Source organism: Bufo gargarizans, chromosome 5 (assembly GCF_014858855.1).
Source record: "Bufo gargarizans isolate SCDJY-AF-19 chromosome 5, ASM1485885v1, whole genome shotgun sequence".
NCBI classification, from domain to species: Eukaryota; Metazoa; Chordata; class Amphibia; order Anura; family Bufonidae; genus Bufo; species Bufo gargarizans.
The window spans coordinates 144,579,333-144,600,902 of record NC_058084.1 but is presented as its reverse complement, the minus strand read 5'-3'; the positions used below and the strand labels follow the sequence as shown (position 1 = coordinate 144,600,902).

Below are 21,570 nucleotides of genomic sequence, written 5' to 3'. Positions count from 1 at the left end.
TTTAGCTGACACTCTAGGATTCGTCTTCACCTCATTGAGGAGTCTGCGGTGTGCTCCTGCAGTCATCTTTACAAGACGGCCACTCCTAGGGAGAGTAGCAGCAGTGCTCAACTTTCTCCTGATGAACAGAAAGGCTTTTGGAGATACTTTTATAACCCTTTCCAGCTTTATGCAAGTCAACAATTCTTAATCGTAGGTCTTCTGAAAGCTCTTTTGTGCGAGGCATCATTAACATCAGGCTATGCTTCTTGTGAAAAGAAAACCCAAAACTGGTGTGTGTTTTTTATAGGGCAGGGCAGCTGTAACAAACACCTTCAATCTTATCTCATTGATCGGACTCCAGTTGACTGACCCCTCACTCCAATTAGCTCTTGGAGATGTCATTAGTCTAGGGCTTCACATACTTTTTCCACCTGCACTATGAATGTTTACATGGTGTGTTCAATACAAACATGGTAACATTTAATTATTTGTGTGTTATTAGTTTAAGCAGACTGTGATTGTCTATTGTTGTGACTTAGATGAAGATCAGATCACATTTTATGACCAATTTGTGCAGAAATTCATATCATTCCAAAGGGTTCACATACTTTTTCTTGCAACTGTAAATAGGCAGAGTGTCTGTGCAAAGATCTTTTTGTGAGGAGCCCTTAAAGAAAACCATCATCAACTTTATGCTGACCTCACTGAGGGCAGCATAAAATAGTGACAGAAATGCTGATTTCAGCAGTGTGTCACTCATGAGCTAAAAGTAAGTCATTGCCGAGAACAAGCATCATAATCATTGCAGAACAGGCCTTTAATAGAGTCAGATCTACCTGAGAAGAGTCATGGTTATTCACAATCTCCTGCACTCTCACTCATCTGCTGATGGTTGGCAGTTCTCTCCTACAGAGAAAGGGAGAAAACTAGGTAGAAGACGGTCAGTCATCAGCTGGTGGGCGGGAGAGCAGGAATTCAGGAATAACCATGAATCTTCTCAGGTGGCCGGGACTCTTTTCCAGGCCTAGTCTGCAATGATTGTGAGGTTAATTCTCGCAACCACTTACTTTTAACTTTTAAATGACAGACTGCTGAAATCAACTCACCTGCCTCTACTTTATTCTGCCGTTAGTATGGGCAGCATACAGTTGATGACAGGTTCCCTTTAAAGGTTAAGTATCTTTGCAATATTTCTTTGCTCCTATTCATCCAATACATTTTGAATGTATTTGAGTGTATACAGCTTGTGTGCAGACCTATGTGTCTTTATGGTTACAAACAAATCCATAGAGGATATGTTTAGTGGACAATTTCAAACAGTCCAAACAGCCCAGCAGAATGTAATCCAGGTGTGGTGTGGATTTAGCTTCACCCTCTTCCCCATTTTTCCTCTCCCACTGTAGGTTAGAAAATAAGGGGGAAGATATAATGTAGTAACCCACGGGTAGGTTCACACAGAGCTTTGTTGGAGGAGGTTTTGAGTCAGATTTTCCTGCAGGTGAATCAGCCAAAGCCAGCAGTGGATCCATCAGGAAGGAGAAGTATAAGTCCTTCCTTTATGTTTCTGATTCCTTTTGAAAACCTGCAGAAAAATCTATTTCAAAATGTCCTCCAAAATAATTCTGGTTGAACCTACCCCATGACTGTTGGATCACACTTTATAAACGGTTTATTTAGAGCTTATACCTCTTGATATGTAGACGTTTGAAAAAGAGCCGTAGACACAAAATGGTATAAGATTTTTAATCAAGACTGACTCTAGAGAAAGTCAATTTAATGAAGTGCATGCACACCAAGCCTGACTGCATAGAACAAACATTTCTCCAAAACCCAAATTCCTCTTGTAAAATATTCATAGTAATAGCATTCAGTTTTCCTAATAAACAATGATTTGACCCTACTGTATACTAAACAGATTTGGAAACCATGACGGCAGCACACAAGTATAACACATGAAATAGTGGGTGTTACGCTGAGCGCTCCGGGTCCCCTGCTGGCCGCGGAGCGCTCACAGCGTATGCCCCCAGGCAGCACTCCAGTGTCTCGGCGTGTGCGTCCTCGCTCTCTAGGGCGCGCGTGCGCCGGGACTCTTAGATTCAAAGGGCCAGTGCACCAGTGATTGGTGCCTGGTCCAAAAGGGATATTAAGGGTTAAGGTTTGTGAGAGGCAGTGCTGACTTAATTAGGCTGCACCTGTGCACTGCCCATTTATACCTTCTCCTCCCACAGCTTCCTGCCGGATCTTTGTGCCTTGTGCCTCAGAGAAAGCGTTCCACAGTGTTTGTTTGCCTTGCCTGTTGCCGAACCCGTTGCTACCAGCTACTCGCCTTAGAACCTTTGCCGCCTGCCCTGACCTCTGCTACGTCCGACTACGCTCTTGCCTTCTCCCTGTGTACCACGCCTTATCAGCTGCCAGAGAGGTCGAGTTGTTACTAGGGGACACGACCTGGTAGTTACCGCCGCAGCAAATCCATCCCGCCTTGCGGCGGGCTCTGGTGAAGACCAGTAACTGCTTAGAACCGGTCCTTTTAGTACAACCCGCGCCATCGCCTCTCTGGTCCAGAGGATCCACTACCTGTCCTGCCGGTACGTGACAGTGGGGCCTAAGATAAACGCATGTAAACATTAAAGCCTGCCACAACAGAGTTTAAGGATTTTCTGCTCCAACTCTGATTAAAAGAGGGTTGCAACTTTTTTAAAGTGTTAGTTCTCTCCTACTAAGGCTTTGGGAGTGATAGATATCACCCCTATAATCCAGTTTAACATAGACATTTTATACGTAGATGCTGTTATGGAAAGCACCAATCAAACTGTTACTTTAATGCCTTCCTGCCTTACTTCTTTCTTAAAGTGGTTTACAGGATTAGAATAAAGAGGTCTTTTTCACTCATGTCCATTAGTGCACCCCTATTCAAGTAAATAAGGCTGAGTTCAGAAGTGAAACTTGATGCTTTTGGGCCCCAGTGCAAAATTTGTGAGGGCCTGCTCTTATTATGTGTCATTTATAATAACTGTCTCTTCTTTATAGTAACTGTATCTTCTTGCTATGTAGTACCATAATGAAACCTTGGACAGGAGTGCTGCTGGTTACTTTAAAGGGATTGTACATGTTGCTCTATTATAGCTATAACCTGCTGGCCGGCTGTTAGAATTGTGAAAAAAAACTTACATTACATTCCTGAGCCCCCTCTAATACAACACTGCCATTCTGTCTTTTTCCCTGGTCTGCAGCCATGAAACATTTTTTGGCTTATAAGAAACGTTAGTCCAGCTCACCTAATCAGCATGTAATATCCTGTGTGCCCGGAGTAAAACCAGCAAGTTCCTGGATGTGTAGGCAAAGTGAAGTGAAAAAAGATTCCGGCACTGTATTTTCTTCCCATAAAATCTTCCTCTTTATTAAATCACAGCATGTGCGGACAGTATCACAAACAAGCAGTTGTTTACGCATTTCAGAGACCTTCTCCTTAGTCGTAACAATATGGTCTGAGGGTTTAGAAAATTTAAAGACCTCTGTACCCTCCCCCAACTGGTGGGTGGTGGTAACATGATGTCATAGCTTAATCAACCCAAAGACTCAAACCTGGAGTATCATTTTCAGTAAACATATTAGTTAAAAAAGCCCCACACGATGCGCTCCGCACTACCCTGCGCTTGGACTATGCATGTCATCATGGCTAGAAGCCTTTGCATATCAAGAAAGCAAGCACAAGCGCAAGGTTTGAGGAGACGCATCATGTGAATAAGGCATGTACAAAATATCAATAACAAATAAAATATACATACATATAACCTGTAGAGAACTCTACATGCAAAATGAGTGGAGAGATGGATTATGCACGGCCACAATCTCCTAGTTATTATAATATGAATGGAAATATTGGGATTGCTTGTAAGTAAACCATAATAGACAGACATATAATATGATATAGTAATTATCATCCAATGGCAACTAAAAGGTTAAATGCTAACTTCCGATATAAAAATAAAATTATTGGTAAATATACACTCACCTAAAGAATTACTAGGAACACCTTACTAATACGGTGTTGGACCCCCTTTTGCCTTCAGAACTGCCTTAATTCTACATGGCATTAATTCAACAAGGTGCTGATAGCATTCTTTAGAAATGTTGGCCCATATTGATAGGATAGCATCTTGCAGTTGATGGAGATTTGAGGGATGCACATCCAGGGCACGAAGCTCCCATTCCACCACATCCCAAAGATGCTCTATTGGGTTGAGATCTAGTGACTGTGGGGGCCATTTTAGCACAGTGAACTCATTGTCATGTTCAAGAAACCAATTTGAAATGATTCGAGCTTTGTGACATGGTGCATTATCCTGCTGGAAGTAGCCATCAGAGGATGGGTACATGGTGGTCATGAAGGGATGGACATGGTCAGAAACAATGCTCAGGTAGCCCGTGGCATTTAAACGATGGCCAATTGGCACTAAGGGGCCTAAAGTGTGCCCAGAAAACATCCCCCACACCATTACACCACCACCACCAGCCTGCACAGTGGTAACAAGGCATGATGAATACATGTTCTCATTCTGTTTATGCCAAATTCGGACTCTACCATTTGAATGTCTCAACAGAAATCGAGACTCATCAGACCAGGCAAAATTTTTCCAGTCTTCAACAGTCCAATTTTGGTAAGCTTGTGCAAATTGTAGCCTCTTTTTCCTATTTGTAGTGGAGATGAGAGGTACCCAGTGGGGTCTTCTGCTGTTGTAGCCCATCCGCCTCAAGGTTGTGCGTGTTGTGGCTTCACAGATGCTTTGCTGCATACCTCGGTTGTAACGAGTGGTTATTTAAGTCAACGTTGCTCTTCTATCAGCTTGAATCAGTCGGCCCATTCTCCTCTGACCTCTAGCATCAACAAGGCATTTTCGCCCACAGGACTGGCGCATACTGGATGTTTTTCCCTTTTCACACCATTCTTTGTAAACACTAGAAATGGTTGTGCGTGAAAATCCCAGTAACTGAGCAGATTGTGAAATACTCAGACCGGCCCATCTGGCACCAACAACCATGCCACACTCAAAATTTCTTAAATCACCTTTCTTTCCCATTCTGACATTCAGTTTGGAGTTCAGGAGATTGTCTTGACCAGGACCACAACCCTACATGCATTGAAGCAACTGCCATGTGATTGGTTGACTAGATAATCGCATTAATGAGAAATAGAACAGGTGTTCCTAATAATTCTTTAGGTGAGTGTACATCACCCCTATAATCCAGTTTAACATAGACATTTTATACGTAGATGCTGTTATGGAAAGCACCAATCAAACTGTTACTTTAATGCCTTCCTGCCTTACTTCTTTCTTAAAGTGGTTTACAGGATTAGAATAAAGAGGTCTTTTTCACTCATGTCCATTAGTGCACCCCTATTCAAGTAAATAAGGCTGAGTTCAGAAGTGAAACTTGATGCTTTTGGGCCCCAGTGCAAAATTTGTGAGGGCCTGCTCTTATTATGTGTCATTTATAATAACTGTCTCTTCTTTATAGTAACTGTATCTTCTTGCTATGTAGTACCATAATGAAACCTTGGACAGGAGTGCTGCTGGTTACTTTAAAGGGATTGTACATGTTGCTCTATTATAGCTATAACCTGCTGGCCGGCTGTTAGAATTGTGAAAAAAAACTTACATTACATTCCTGAGCCCCCTCTAATACAACACTGCCATTCTGTCTTTTTCCCTGGTCTGCAGCCATGAAACATTTTTTGGCTTATAAGAAACGTTAGTCCAGCTCACCTAATCAGCATGTAATATCCTGTGTGCCCGGAGTAAAACCAGCAAGTTCCTGGATGTGTAGGCAAAGTGAAGTGAAAAAAGATTCCGGCACTGTATTTTCTTCCCATAAAATCTTCCTCTTTATTAAATCACAGCATGTGCGGACAGTATCACAAACAAGCAGTTGTTTACGCATTTCAGAGACCTTCTCCTTAGTCGTAACAATATGGTCTGAGGGTTTAGAAAATTTAAAGACCTCTGTACCCTCCCCCAACTGGTGGGTGGTGGTAACATGATGTCATAGCTTAATCAACCCAAAGACTCAAACCTGGAGTATCATTTTCAGTAAACATATTAGTTAAAAAAGCCCCACACGATGCGCTCCGCACTACCCTGCGCTTGGACTATGCATGTCATCATGGCTAGAAGCCTTTGCATATCAAGAAAGCAAGCACAAGCGCAAGGTTTGAGGAGACGCATCATGTGAATAAGGCATGTACAAAATATCAATAACAAATAAAATATACATACATATAACCTGTAGAGAACTCTACATGCAAAATGAGTGGAGAGATGGATTATGCACGGCCACAATCTCCTAGTTATTATAATATGAATGGAAATATTGGGATTGCTTGTAAGTAAACCATAATAGACAGACATATAATATGATATAGTAATTATCATCCAATGGCAACTAAAAGGTTAAATGCTAACTTCCGATATAAAAATAAAATTATTGGTAAATATACACTCACCTAAAGAATTACTAGGAACACCTTACTAATACGGTGTTGGACCCCCTTTTGCCTTCAGAACTGCCTTAATTCTACATGGCATTAATTCAACAAGGTGCTGATAGCATTCTTTAGAAATGTTGGCCCATATTGATATGATAGCATCTTGCAGTTGATGGAGATTTGAGGGATGCACATCCAGGGCACGAAGCTCCCATTCCACCACATCCCAAAGATGCTCTATTGGGTTGAGATCTAGTGACTGTGGGGGCCATTTTAGCACAGTGAACTCATTGTCATGTTCAAGAAACCAATTTGAAATGATTCGAGCTTTGTGACATGGTGCATTATCCTGCTGGAAGTAGCCATCAGAGGATGGGTACATGGTGGTCATGAAGGGATGGACATGGTCAGAAACAATGCTCAGGTAGCCCGTGGCATTTAAACGATGGCCAATTGGCACTAAGGGGCCTAAAGTGTGCCCAGAAAACATCCCCCACACCATTACACCACCACCACCAGCCTGCACAGTGGTAACAAGGCATGATGAATACATGTTCTCATTCTGTTTATGCCAAATTCGGACTCTACCATTTGAATGTCTCAACAGAAATCGAGACTCATCAGACCAGGCAAAATTTTTCCAGTCTTCAACAGTCCAATTTTGGTAAGCTTGTGCAAATTGTAGCCTCTTTTTCCTATTTGTAGTGGAGATGAGAGGTACCCAGTGGGGTCTTCTGCTGTTGTAGCCCATCCGCCTCAAGGTTGTGCGTGTTGTGGCTTCACAGATGCTTTGCTGCATACCTCGGTTGTAACGAGTGGTTATTTAAGTCAACGTTGCTCTTCTATCAGCTTGAATCAGTCGGCCCATTCTCCTCTGACCTCTAGCATCAACAAGGCATTTTCGCCCACAGGACTGGCGCATACTGGATGTTTTTCCCTTTTCACACCATTCTTTGTAAACACTAGAAATGGTTGTGCGTGAAAATCCCAGTAACTGAGCAGATTGTGAAATACTCAGACCGGCCCATCTGGCACCAACAACCATGCCACACTCAAAATTTCTTAAATCACCTTTCTTTCCCATTCTGACATTCAGTTTGGAGTTCAGGAGATTGTCTTGACCAGGACCACAACCCTACATGCATTGAAGCAACTGCCATGTGATTGGTTGACTAGATAATCGCATTAATGAGAAATAGAACAGGTGTTCCTAATAATTCTTTAGGTGAGTGTACATCAGTTCTTTCTTTTGATTAAGACCTGTTGGCACCCTTGTATTTAAAAGGAAAATCCAAAAGGCCTCTCTCAAAAGTATTTTCTTTTGGTGGTCCCCTCCCCTGGCTGGCACCATTACCTTCTCAATTGCAAATGCACGGAGGGAACCCGTACTACGATTGTGTGTGTGGATGAAGTGTTTGGCAGCACCAGATATATTAAGAATAGATGGATTTGAAATGTAGTTCAAATGTTCTAATATTCTGTTTTTAAACTGATGCTGCTAACATACATCAAATCACACTCCACACACTGTATGACATAGATCACCCCGTGCTTTTGCAATTGACGATAGGGAAGGTTGTGGAATGGTCAGCATTGTGGAAACTTTTTTTGACTGATACATACTTGCATGTTTTACAAGGATGGCTACCACATTTCACGAAGCCTTTGTAATTGATCCACATGCTCTGTAATTTTTTGTCTTTGTTGGCCATGTACAGGGAAGGGGAAAGGGAACTCGCCATGGTTAATGCTTTTCTGGGTACTATTTTACAGCCATATTTTAAAGCATTGTACAGAATATTGTCATCAAATAAAATAGGCAGACACTTCTGCACAATGCTTCGTATTTTATTGAACTGCCGTCTGTATGTCAAAACCAATGTTTGTGGGTCATTCTCTGCTATTTCCCATTTGTATTTATCCTTTGCTTGCATGTTATCCCTATTCATAGCTTTCTTACTGGTTTGATTTGCTGTTTTCATATATTCGCTGGCTTTTTGGTCTGCAGTTTTATTAAGGGTATTTTTAGATCCAAATAATAGATTGCATCTAGATTTGTTTAACACAATATTAATCCCTCTTTCTAGCATCCATGTCGAATATCCTTTTTTTTTTATCTCCTCTTAATTCCATCACATTCTTTTTGGAAAGCCACTTCTGTATTACAGTTTCTGCGTGCGCGCATGAATTCCCCCACAGATATGGCCCTTATAACATGCGTCGGATGATGGCTATTAGCATGTAATTTGGGGTTTCCTGCAGTTTTTTTCCCTATGGGTCTCCGTGTAGATTACTTCATCCGGAACACCAGTTAATTTCAAATCCAGGAAACTAATGGACTCCACCTCCACAGTACACGTAAAACGCAAGTTGTACATGTTGTCGTTCAGATAGTGCTTGAAATCCGATACGGCAGACACATCGCCGTCCCATACAAAATTATACATAGCACGCAACACATCTCCTGTATCTTTAAGATACCCCGGTATTCTTTTCACCAAAGGCTGCAGTATATTGTCCAGCCAATTACCCATGCGTTCAGTTAGGGACCCAATGCCCAAGATAATGGGGCGCAATGGAGGGGGAACCACCCCTTTGTGTACCTTTGGCAAGGCGTGCATGATAGGGGTTATGGGTGCATTCACACAGAGAAAGCGATATTGGGTGTCATTGAAATAACCTAGAGTTAATCCTTTCTGAATAAGTAGGTTATACTCACATTTATATTCCACAAGTGAGTTTTTGTCAAGCTTTCTATATGTGGACGCATCACACAAAATTTCCCCTACCTGCTCTTGTCAAGTACCACGATGGATACCCCTTTATCAGCCATCTTGATGACTACTTCTGTCATGGATTCTAATTCCACCAGGGCCTGTTTTTGGGAACCAGAGAGATTGTTAGATCGTACCTCTGACATGGTATTTTTATATAGCCCTGTTAATTCCTTTTCAAGTATGTCCTGAAAGGTATCCATGCTAGTGGTTCTGGAAATTAGGGGATAAAAGTGTGGGTTATGTGTTTTGAATCCCTCTATTGGTTCTACCCCACCTGATTCTGCATGGAGATCTGAGAGACAGAGAAGAGACAGCTGTTCATTGAATGAAAGATCTGTATACATATTAACATTTACTTTGCTTTCTATATTGGGTGTATGATCTACTGTATCAGGTATATCATGGAAGTGTCTCGATACTGTGAGGTTTCTGATAAATTTCTTAACGTCCAAAATAGTGGTGAAAAAATCAAAATCAGCTGACGGTGCAAAGTTCAAACCTAGGGATAGCACTTGTATTTGTTTTTCTGTAAATTTTACTTTAGACAGGCTCAGAACATCCAAGTCGTTATTGTATGACTCTCCATTTTTTATTTCTTGTGTACGGGTAGACATTGCATACATTTTTCCTATGTTTGCGTCCTGCATGTTTTCTTTGTTTTTTGATGACTTGCCATCAGTTGATTTCTCGTTATTTTTATTTCTTTTATAGTAAGACGGCTTTACTGTGATATTTTCACGTTCACTAGCAGGCAAGCTAATGTCATCCTGTGAGGCTTGTGAGGCATCCGTATATTCTGTAGAGTCCAATTCAGACGAGAAGCTGACTCTTGCGGTTCTCTGCGTCTTTCGTTGGTATTTACCATGGTGCTTTAATATGGACTTTGGGGTGGAGCAGAGGTTCTCCCTCCTGCCCCATTCATACACCTGATTCCGTGCATAGTCGTGGAGATCTCGCTGAAATTTTGAGTGTTTGGTGCTCATGATTTTATCTTCCAGCTGTTTAACTGATGTCATAATTTTTTGCTCCATCTCAGTATAATCAGCTTCTCCCTCATATTTGATTAGACTATCTTTGCACTCCTGGATTTCAGATTGTAATGATTGTAGTTTCTCATTTTCACAATTAATAATAAGCCCCATAAGTTCCAATGAACAATGTGACAGAATGCTGTTCCACTTGGTAACAAAGGTATCGGAAAATATGGTGGTGGGCATTTTTCTGATCCTTAATCCACGTGGGATCATCGATTTCTCTGTATATTTGACCAATGTAGTATAGTCCCACCATACGCGGGTTTCTTTTTTGTGATTTAATAAAGAGGACGATTTTATGGGAAGAAAATACAGTGCCGGAATCGTCTTTTTCACTTTAAATTGTTTTGGCTGCAGTGGTGATATTCTGTATGTCACTGCGGCCAATCTCTGGCATCAGTAGTCTCAAGCCATACATTGATAAGGCCAGTGATTGGCTGCAGTAGTATATATGATGTTGCACTGCAGCCAAAACAATATGTCACAGCTGCAGCCTGAGGAAAAGGATAGATTGGTGGCACTGAAACAGAGGGGGCTCAAGAAGGTAAGGTAAGTTTTTTCATTATTTTAACTGGCTGCCAGAGGTTACAGCTATAATAAACCAACTTGGACAACCCCTTTAAAACATCAAAAACAATTTTTAAAATATTGAATTCTACTCATTTTGGGCTAAAAATCGGACCCCCGCCTGTCAGATGCTTATGATCTATCCAGAGGATAGATCATCAGTTTAAACTAAACTGCAGAACCCCTTTAAACATAGACCACTGTTGAAAAGTGTTGCGGACCAAATGTCACAGAAAACGCCACAATCGCCATGACTTTTTTAAGCCACAATAGTGACGTAGGTATCTGATTTGTGTTTAAAGCAGTATGCCAAAGGTTCCTCGGATATTGTATTAATTCTTTTGTGTAAACCTACTTGAAAATAAGTAGTCCTAAATTCTAATTAATTACATTAAAAACAGATGGAAGACAACGGATCATCAAGTCATATGACATAACAATTGTGAAGCTATTATGTTGCATAAAATGAATATAAAGGGAAGGAAGCGGAGGGAAAGATCACCACAGCACCTGTTTTCACACTGAAACCGCGCCAGGATGTCTTTGGCTTTTGTCCGAGTGTTCAGCTGGATTGCCATGGAAACCTTTGAGTGCAATGGAGCATAGACTCTTATCACTCCTTCAGGTACATCACAGTGCTGAAATATAAAAGCAGAATGGAGCTGTAATAATCAGAACACAGGACGCTTTCTCCTTTGGGCTCAGAGGCGATGATGGATGTAGTATAAATTAAACCCAACAAAAAAATCGCGTAACATCTAGTCATTCTTGGATCTTCGGTTTACAATGTTACACAACACATATTTTATAGGACTTGAGTGCAAATCTAAAAACATGTCACTGAAAGAGATATGAGTATGGATAAAGGTGGGATTATGTAAGAAATTATTGCAACCAATCAAACAGTTTCTCTTATAGTCTTCACTATATACTGAGTTCTCAGAATCAGCACCAGCAAGAAGCACAAACGTTATACTAGGCATATACATGATATTAAATATCAGATACTATCAGATGTTTGGGTAAGATATCTCAAACTAAAAGGAAAAGGACAGTAGTCACAATAAAAATGGAAGCTCCACCAGCCATTGATTAGTAAATGTGCCACAAGCCACGTCTAATCTCACTTTTAGCCCTTAAACATAGACCACTGTTGAAAAGTGGAACTGACCAAATGTCACAGAAAACGCCTCAATGAGAGAGAACTGATGACTGGACTGGGAATCCTAAACCTCATTCCTCATAATTATACATTCTACAGCTAGGTCCAATACAATGCGTTTATTTGGTCAGATTCAGAGAATCTACCAGTACTTTTTAAAGAGATAGCTATTACAGCACCTTTTAACCTACCACCCTTCTACTGTATTGTATTTCTCATAGTGTTTCATTGACTCCCAAAAATGTCATGGCAGATGCAACTCATCTGACACCGAACACATCTCAGAACTATTAATTAGATAAGCTATCAGCGTGTAATGGGAAGTATTCACATTGCACATGGCACGTACCAAGTATCAGAATAAATGGGAAGAGTTCTTTAAGGAAATACCATCCAATCTTGATGTCTTGTGGCCACATTAGATAAATGACAGTTCCATACAGTTTCTAGCTGACTTTATCAAACTTCCTGCTGTATTTTCCATCTTATTTACATTACATACATTCCTTTGTCTAGTCTGGTGCATGTTCTTATATAGATGGCATATGATCAAAGTCAGCACTGTAAACATTTGCCTGGAAAATGAATGCACTCCCTTTATACTAACACTTTGTTCTAATGTAACTGAAGTCCAACTAACATTATACTAAGCTTCTAAATTGATAAGCCCACCAAGAGAGAAAAGTCACTATTCATTTTCTTACAAAATAGTGTCTGCAATGTTGTTAATTATTTTGGAGACCCCCCTAAACACATCCCTTATATCATAGTTTACTGTCCCCCATGAAAGTAACATGAAGGTAGTGGGACATACGTATTTATTTACTGTAATCAGATATCAATGCTTAAGGCTACTTTCACACTAGCGTTCGGGCGGATCCGTTCTGAACGGATCCGCCCATAATAATGCAGACGGAGGCTCCGTTCAGAACGGATCCGTCTGCATTATATTAGCTAAAAAAAGCTAAGTGTGAAAATAGCCTGGGACGGATCCGTCCAGACTTTCAATGTAAAGTCAATGGGGGACGGATCCGCTTGAAGATTGAGCCACATTGTGGCATCTTCAAACGGATCCGTCCCCATTGACTTACATTGTAAGTCTGGACGGATCCGCACGCCTCCGCACGGCCAGGCGGACACCCGAACGCTGCAAGCAGCGTTCAGCTGTCCGCCTGTCCGTGCGGAGGCGAGCGGAGCGGAGGCTGAACGCCGCCAGACTGATGCAGTCTGAGCGGATCCGCCTCCATTCAGACTGCATCAGGGCTGGACGGCTGCGTTCGGGTCCGCTCGTGAGCTCCTTCAAACGGAGCTCACGAACGGAAACCCGAACGCTAGTGTGAAAGCAGCCTAAATGTGTAATTGCTATTTATTTTATACTGTATAGGGACAGGGATGTTAAACATTTTTGTAATATGGTTTATTAGGGAAAGATGTTTCTTTGTACTAGAAAACTGCATGCAAACAGTCTTCACAGCAAAGCTTACTACCACAGTCGCTGACTATGTGCATGGGACCTATCACTGCCCATCATGCTGCATATCTGACTTGTTACACACAGGTGTCTTCAGTGCTTAGCAGAACACTGAAGACTAAGCACAGACTCTTCTTAGCAATGCTCAGTTCAAGCTTTGCTAAGAAGACTGGTTACACCTTGTTTTCTAGTACAAAGAAACATATTCTTCCCAGTATATTCCCAAAAATTTTAACAAAACTTCCCCTACAATATATCTAAAATAAGCTATAACAATAATTATATTTTAACACAATCAATCTTAAGAGGTAGAGGTCTGGTGGCTCCTCTGCAGCGAAGTCCAGGATAATGCTCTTAGACTTTACCCTAAGCCAAACGAGTTGGTTTATACAGTGCCACACCTACTACCCGTAACACCCACAAAGCTAAATGAGGGAGGTCGCAGAGGTACTAAACACTGATTATCACCCACTCACACAACTACCATCTAAGAAGAGTGTAGGTACTTACTGTTCTAAATACACACAGATAAAAGCCTAGGGTAATGGTCACAACGCTTTGATTTGCTTTTAGTGTACAGTATCACAAGGCAATGAGGACCATGACATGGTTCTGTATACAGGTTATCCTGCTGATTTTACAGTAGCAGCAAAATAGAAGAGGATTCACAGGCTGCACAAAAAATCCACAGCAAGTCAATTAATGCTAAAGATTTCCACAGCAAAAACAGTGTATCAATAAGTATGACCTTTTTTTTTTTTAACAGTGAATGACTGCAATCTTTCATTGACTTGCCGTGTGCATTAAAAGTATATAAATGTGAATTGACACAGATAGAAATGTTATTCTATCTAAGTATGAAGATTAAGACACACCTCTCTTCTTTCAGGCCTTTCACGCTCCATAGTCTTTCTCCTTAATAATTTCCTTACGCTCTTATCGAAAATAAGCTGTTTCTTGTTATTGTTCAACGCCGCCTCATTCATTTTCCGTACTTGCGAGATCAGAAAGGCTGGAACCTATATTAAGACAGGAAGCAACCCTTAAGATGTCTGTAAAACAGTATTTACTATATCAGTGCTTATACTATTACTCGACAGCAATAAAAGTAATAAGTAGCAGACTTGTTTGTGTAATTTGGTGGAAACATCCTGTGATCAGTGCTTGGTTTGCATTACAAATGTAAGTTCCTGCAGGTTTAGTGCTTCTCTTTATATGCATTTGTAGCTAAAAGGTAAAAGAGAGGTTTATACACAGCGTGGAATGGAGTCTATCCGCAGAGAACAGATGTGTGCAACAATGTCTATTTCAGCTACATGACTGAACTAAAGCCAGTATAATATGTATAGATTGCACAGTTCCCAATTCAATACAGTACCATCATAGAGATGTACACGTAGGAGATGTTAAACTACATAAAGAGGCACACTAAATAATATTTATGCAACAGGGTTGTCATATGTTATAACTGCTACCCAAACAGTGTTAATAGCATTACTTTAATGCCTGCTACATCCGTAGTCTACTCTCTTGGTAAAATTATCTTTTCAAGCCCTCCAGCAGCTTTCTCAACTAGACTTTGCTGCTCTGATGATTATTCATCATTGCATGTTAGTCTCATGGTAGTACATGCCCCCACAACAGCCACTGCAAACAATATCTAGTGTAACATGGTGCTCATTAATTTGAATGGTGAGCATACATGGCCAGAGCTGAGGCCAACAAAGTTTTGTTCTAATGTTTAGATAAATAGGGCTTTTCTATGTTAAGCAACCCCTTTATAAAGATTATTTATACATGGATAAACCTTGAGAACAATAAAGTTTGGATAACCTGTCCATTTTCACAGTTATCCTAGATGTAAAACTGACACAACTTGGAAGCATAACTCCAAAAGACCTACATTTCATCGGACCACAAATCTTTTTACCTACATTAAGAGATCCAGTTTTGCTGCGGGAGAAACTACTGATCCTAATGTGCTTTACCTCTTGTGAACAAGCTGATTTCTGGATGTTTCTATGTTTTGCCCCATCTGTAAACACCCCAAGATTTGTTCTGTTGAACTCTATGAACAATGCAGTGGGCAAGAATTAATGAAAGGAGGTCACTGGACCTTTTTTCTTCCAATAGTGTTGAGACTAAAATATGGGATCCACACCTATCAGGCATTTATGGTATATACTGTGGATCCTGTGGAATACCTCCTTAAAGGGGTTGTCTCATCACAGACAATGGGGGCATATTGCTAGGATATGCCCCCATTGTCTTATAGGTGCGAGTCCAACCACTGGAACCCGCACCTATATCGAGAACAGAGCCCTGAAAGTGGTAGAGGGCACACTGCGCATGAACAGCCACCTTCCATTCATTTTCTATGGGGCCGTCAAAAATAGCCGAGCGCTGGCTTGGCTATTTCCGTCGAACCCATGGAAGTGAATGAGAGCAGTGGCCGGCCATTTACTTCTATGGGGAGCGCGGTGGGACCAGCAACTATAAGACAATGAGGGCATATCCTAACGATATGCCCCCATTGTTTGTGATCAGACAACCCTTTTAAGCATCATAAACCACTAAGTTCCACAATGTGTTTAATTTGACATTTGAAATCAAACTGTGTAAATTAAATCAATGACAGCAAATGCCTAGTAGGTGATATTCTTATTTCAGTACTCTAGGGGTTCTCTGGGAATTAAGAAAGTAAAATTACTGAAAATACTTAAATATTACTTTATTATAAATATATTCTCTAATAACTTTCACTAGTTATACTTGTTTTGTCTGGGAAGCAATCTTTAGGCAAAATTAATGATTAATACACACTGATCACACAGGAGGACAAGCTACTTCACAACACTGAGCTAAAGAACTGCCTCAGCCTCCTCTGCTCTCCTTGTCATGGATTATGATCCTGAATACAGCTGATAATATCTTCAGTTAAATCTCTGGTTGAATGAAGTTCATAAGGAGACATGAAGTACAGAGAAGACGGATAGAACAGACTGGTAATGTAGCGACTGAATACAAGAGCTGCTGCTCATTAGCCACATCTCCACCCTCCTCTCTGTACTTCATGTCTCCTCATTAACTCTATCCCTACAGAGATTCAGCTGAAGATGTTATCAGCTATATTCAGGATCAGGGTTGAGTGAATCAGGTTCTGATTGCTGTATCTGAACCTGATTCTTTTAGTAACTACTGTTAAGGAAATTATCCAGCTTTTCTGAAAGTGGATATAAAATTCATAAGATGTTTTTCATTTTCTCTGTAAATATGATATAATGTGGTGACATTTGAAAAGAACAAGCATAAGCTAAAAAACCTATAGAAGTGAACTGTGTGTGTTAAGATAAGATAACATTTGTACTACTCCTGGGAAATTTTGCCTCTCTTGCTTAAAAACTAAACCCATTAGTTAACACATTTTTGTAAAAGTGAAACTTGAAAAATAACTAACCAATCAATAGATGGATTCAAAAGCCATTATTGAAATGTCTGTAAACCAATCATGTTTTACTTTGAGGGGTTACACCCTTTGAACTGTGTATAAATAAAGGGTGCAGGACACTTTCACTTTAGGGTCCTGACAAGGTTTTGAACCTTACTCAGACTTCTGTCATTTTCCTCCGTCGACGTCATTCACCTGAACACGAGGCAACGATTATCACGTGGCTGACCCTTTTCTGGTGGAGAATGCGGGCACCACAACAACGCTCCTAGCTGCAGATCGCGACACGGAGACCAGGACCCAGGAAGACCGCGGTAAGTAACCCATTGTGTTACTACCTGTCTCCTGAGCTCTGCTCGCTGTTCTGCAGTGTGGTGTGTGAACGTGGTGCCTGTACCGTGTTCTGGTGAATGTATTATTTCCCCTATATGTGCTAAACTGTTTTTAGGCGTATGAATGCACGAATGTGTGAGTGGCTGAGATAAGCTGAATCTTGGAGGGGTCTGGCTCTGCTCCTCCTGACTCAAGCTGAAAGTCTAGAGCTCACTGACTGGCTTGTCCGGTCCCTGACTCTGGAGGCCTCTGGTTCTGGTGGAGAAAGGGTTGACAGACCTATACTGGAGGAGGCTGTGAGAAGTGGCAGTGTATAAAGCTGTCCAGTAAGTTTGGATAGGGGCCCTGCAGTTCCTTGTTGGTACCTGAAAAGGCGCCTGAGGTCAGGGGTTGTTCCAATGTTATGTCATACTGTGTGGTTTCACATGTACTGAGTGCCTGCTGGTATTGTGTGAGGAAGAATTACTGCATTGCTGCAAATTCCTGTGCTGTACAGTGTATACATGCGTGGGTATTATGATTCCAGTTTGGATTGGGTGGTTGCAGTTATAATCATTTGGATTGCAGTATTTGTTTGCTTCCTGTGCCATAGAAAGAACGTAGAGGGGTTTAAGGGGTTTCCAGCGAGTAACCCCAGAGAGGACGTGTGAATTACTCTGTGTGAGGGCAAGACTATATTGTAGTATTCACAACCAAGAGATGTTAGGCTAGAGTGTAAGAGAATATGTGTGTACATAAATAGAGAACCTGAAAAGTCACACACATATATATTTGATAATTCTTTATTAGTAGAAAAATACAATAATAACTACATATATGGCGGTTTCAATTAATGGTAAAAAGTGCAGGAATATAAAGTGACAAGTGCATGGAGCCACCCAACCAATCCAAAAGCTGATATATCTGATGGGTAAGATGGTACAAGGGGTAATAGGACGATTATTATCTAAGCTAATGCAATAAATGGTAAAGATCCCAATAATAATTGCACAAAAAGCACAACATCCATATTACACCACCAGAGGTCATTAGTATATAAGAACATAAAGTCGCACTATGATTGCAGAGCAGTCAGCAAATAAAGCTAACACCAGTGAGCAGATGCTGATCCGCCTGCAAACGGCAGTTCAAATGCAATAGACCGTGGTAACCTATACTGACCAGAGAGGATAGCGTGATGGCTCCTTGCTTTTTGTGCAATTATTATTGGGATCTTTACCATTTATTGCATAAGCTTAGATAATAATCGTCCTATTACCCCTTGTACCATCTTACCCATCAGATATATCAGCTTTTGGATTGGTTGGGTGGCTCCATGCACTTGTCACTTTATACTCCTGCACTTTTTACCATTAATTGAAACCGCCATATATATAATTATTATTGTATTTTTCTACTAATAAAGAATTATCAAATATATATGTGTGTGACTTTTTAGGTTCTCTATATTGTAGTATTGCCAGACCAGTGGATCAGTGCTGCCTCGGAAGTGTGCCCACAACACCACTGGTAGTAGGAAAATTGGTGCCGCCTCGGAAGTGTGTCCACGGCACCACTAGTAGTGCCGCCTCGGAAGTGTGTCCACGGCACTACTGATAGTGCTGCCTCGGAAGTGTGTCCACAGCACCACTGGTAGTAGGAGAATTGGTGCCGCCTCGGAAGTGTGTCCACGGCACCACTAGTAGTGCCGCCTCGGAAGTGTGTCCACGGCACTACTGATAGTGCTGCCTCGGAAGTGTGTCCACAGCACTGTTGTAATTCACCAGGTGTGTGAGTACCTGGATAGTGAATTACAAGGAGCCACCCACGGGATGGGGGCTACACAGAGTAAGCGTTCCTCTGAGAAGGGAGCAGAGAAATGGGTCTCTGCAATTGATATTATGCAATGCGCAAAGGGCACTGAAGCAACCAAAGACTGTAGACAAATGCTAAAGAAATTAGGAGCAGGTGTGAATGGAACATTGGATGAACCAGTATGGCAGAAATTTCTTACTAATTTTAAGGGGTGGTTGGAAGACCATAACAAATATGACCAGGCCACAATGTGGTATGATGTAGCCCAGGGAATGACTTTGACTGCCCATAAGGCAAAAGACACTGACAAAGGGACTATGTATGAAATATGGAATGAAATTAAATTGCCAACAAAAGAATTAAACATCCCTTCTGAAGTACGGTGTATTATCCCCCATAAACCACAAAAATCTCTCCCTCCCACAGCACCACCTCCATATAAAAGCCCGGAGGGGTGGACTTGTCCTAATTGTGGACAACAGAACCCAGACACAAGAGTGAGATGCTCAGCCTGTGGGAGGCCCAAGCCACACTCTCGTGTGGGCTTATACCCATTAGTCAATAAAACCCTCCCCACAGTAAAAGCTGGGCAACTGGAAACACATGATTATGAGGTTTATAGGCCATGGACTCCTAGTGAGTTACTGGCTATGTGTAACACTTTGCCAGACCCCCGTACTGTCCCCAGTACTTTCCTTCGTAAATTGGAAAGTATCCAGACCGCATATAAAGCCACTTGGGCGGATCTGGAGAGTCTTCTAGAGACTAAAGGAGGGGAAGTACTTAAGAATCAAATGATGGCAAAGGCCCCTGGTACTGTCCCAGTGGATAAGGCCACAGACCAGTCAGGCCAGGAATTTATCATGGCCCTTAAACCCTGGGTAAAAGAGCAACAGGACAATCAGACTGACACTTTTATGATGTAAACACAAGACGCTAAGCAGACTGTAGCTGACTAAGCCATAGCTTTAGAACAGCTCTGGCTTGACTATGGGTATGAGACAGGAGACAGTAAGGACATGAGACTACTAAAACATACATTCATGTCTGGATTAAAAGCACCCATACAGGATGCTGTGAAGAAGGCTCGCCCTGATTGGCGGACCTGCCAGTTCCCTGACCTAGTGGCCATAGCAAAGGGAGCTGAGCTAGACTTACAAAATAAAAAAAAGCCAATAATGGCTAACCAACCTTTTAAACCTAAGGGCAGGTTTCAGGAAAGAATACCAGGTGGGGATCAGTCTCCACGTAACTGGGACCAAGTAACATGCTGGAATTGTGGGAAAAAAGGCATTACTCAGTCAAATGTCCCCGGAGAGGTCAGGCTACTGCCCGGACCTCTCAATGAAGTGACGCCAATCCTGTGTGTTCCCTCAACGTTAACTACCCCCTTGACGCAATCCCAGGTCCACAACTAATCATCACATCCACATGTGAGGACACGGGGAATTCAATTGACTTTTTGGTAGACACAGGAGCAGCCCATACCCTAATACAAGAAAAATATGTGCCTGAAGAGCTTATCTCCTCAGATTACATCTACTGCCAATGGGTTGAGGGAACAACTGTTAAACTCCCACTAACAAAGCCTGTTAAACTTAATATTTATGATGCCTTATCTATTGTCACGCGTGTGTTGGTAAGCTCAGATAGTCCATACAATTTGCTGGGGACTGACGTACTCAGTGCCATGAGGGCATCTGTGGATTTCTCTTCAGGAAACCCCCAAATTACAGCCCCTGTGCCTGAAGACTCTGTGTGCACTCATGTCCTTAATGACATTTAGTGCCTCCTCTACCTCTCAGAATACACCCCAGATTGGCTGTCTGAAGTGTCATCACATTTGTGGGCAACTTCCAAGACAGATGTGGGCAGACTACCAGTAACTCCGGTGGTTGTGCAGCTGAAACCTGGCATTAAGCCGCCATGTGTGTGTCAGTACCCATTAAATTCTTCACAGGAAGATGCCATTGCAAATGATCTGAAAGATCTCTTGGGGAAAGGGTTAATAATCCCTATAAAAAGCCCCTTTAATACACCCCTATTTCCTGTAAAGAAGAAACAGACTGTGAAGGGTCAGCCTCCAGTCTATCGTATGGTACATGATTTAAGGGCAGTGAATGCTGTAACTGTCATAAATACACCACAAGTGCCCAATCCACACACGCTGTTCAACCAAGTGCCCATAGATGCCACATCTTTTTCTGTCATTGATCTTGCAAATGCTTTCTTCTCTGTCCCTTTACATGAAGAATGCTGGCCCTATTTTGCTTTCACTTTTCGTCACAAGCAGTATGCATGGGTCGTTTTACCACAAGGGGCTGCCAATTCCCCTGATATTTTCTCCACTGCTTTACACTCTGTGTTGCAGTCCTGGTAGCCGGCCTATCCGGACTCTGTTCTTTTACAATATATTGATGATCTGTTGCTTTGTTGCCACAGCTCTGAACAGTGTAAAGAAGAAACTTTATCTTTGCTTATTTTCCTTGCTGAAAATGGTTGTAAAGCCTCCAAAGAG

General features: G+C 41.6%; 1 protein-coding gene across 6 annotated transcripts in view; it reads right to left on the bottom strand.

Moving 5' to 3' along the window:
- ARHGAP28 (Rho GTPase activating protein 28) overlaps positions 1 to 21,570 on the bottom strand; it is a 215,134-nt gene that overhangs the window by 7,432 nt on the left and 186,132 nt on the right. For all 6 annotated transcript variants that reach the window (XM_044293644.1, XM_044293641.1, XM_044293643.1 and 3 more), the window contains 2 exons: positions 14,353 to 14,496; positions 11,355 to 11,482 (listed from right to left, as the gene is read on the bottom strand). In XM_044293644.1, the coding sequence (XP_044149579.1) occupies positions 11,355 to 11,482; positions 14,353 to 14,496 (272 nt within the window). The remainder of the gene's footprint in view (positions 1 to 11,354; positions 11,483 to 14,352; positions 14,497 to 21,570) is intronic.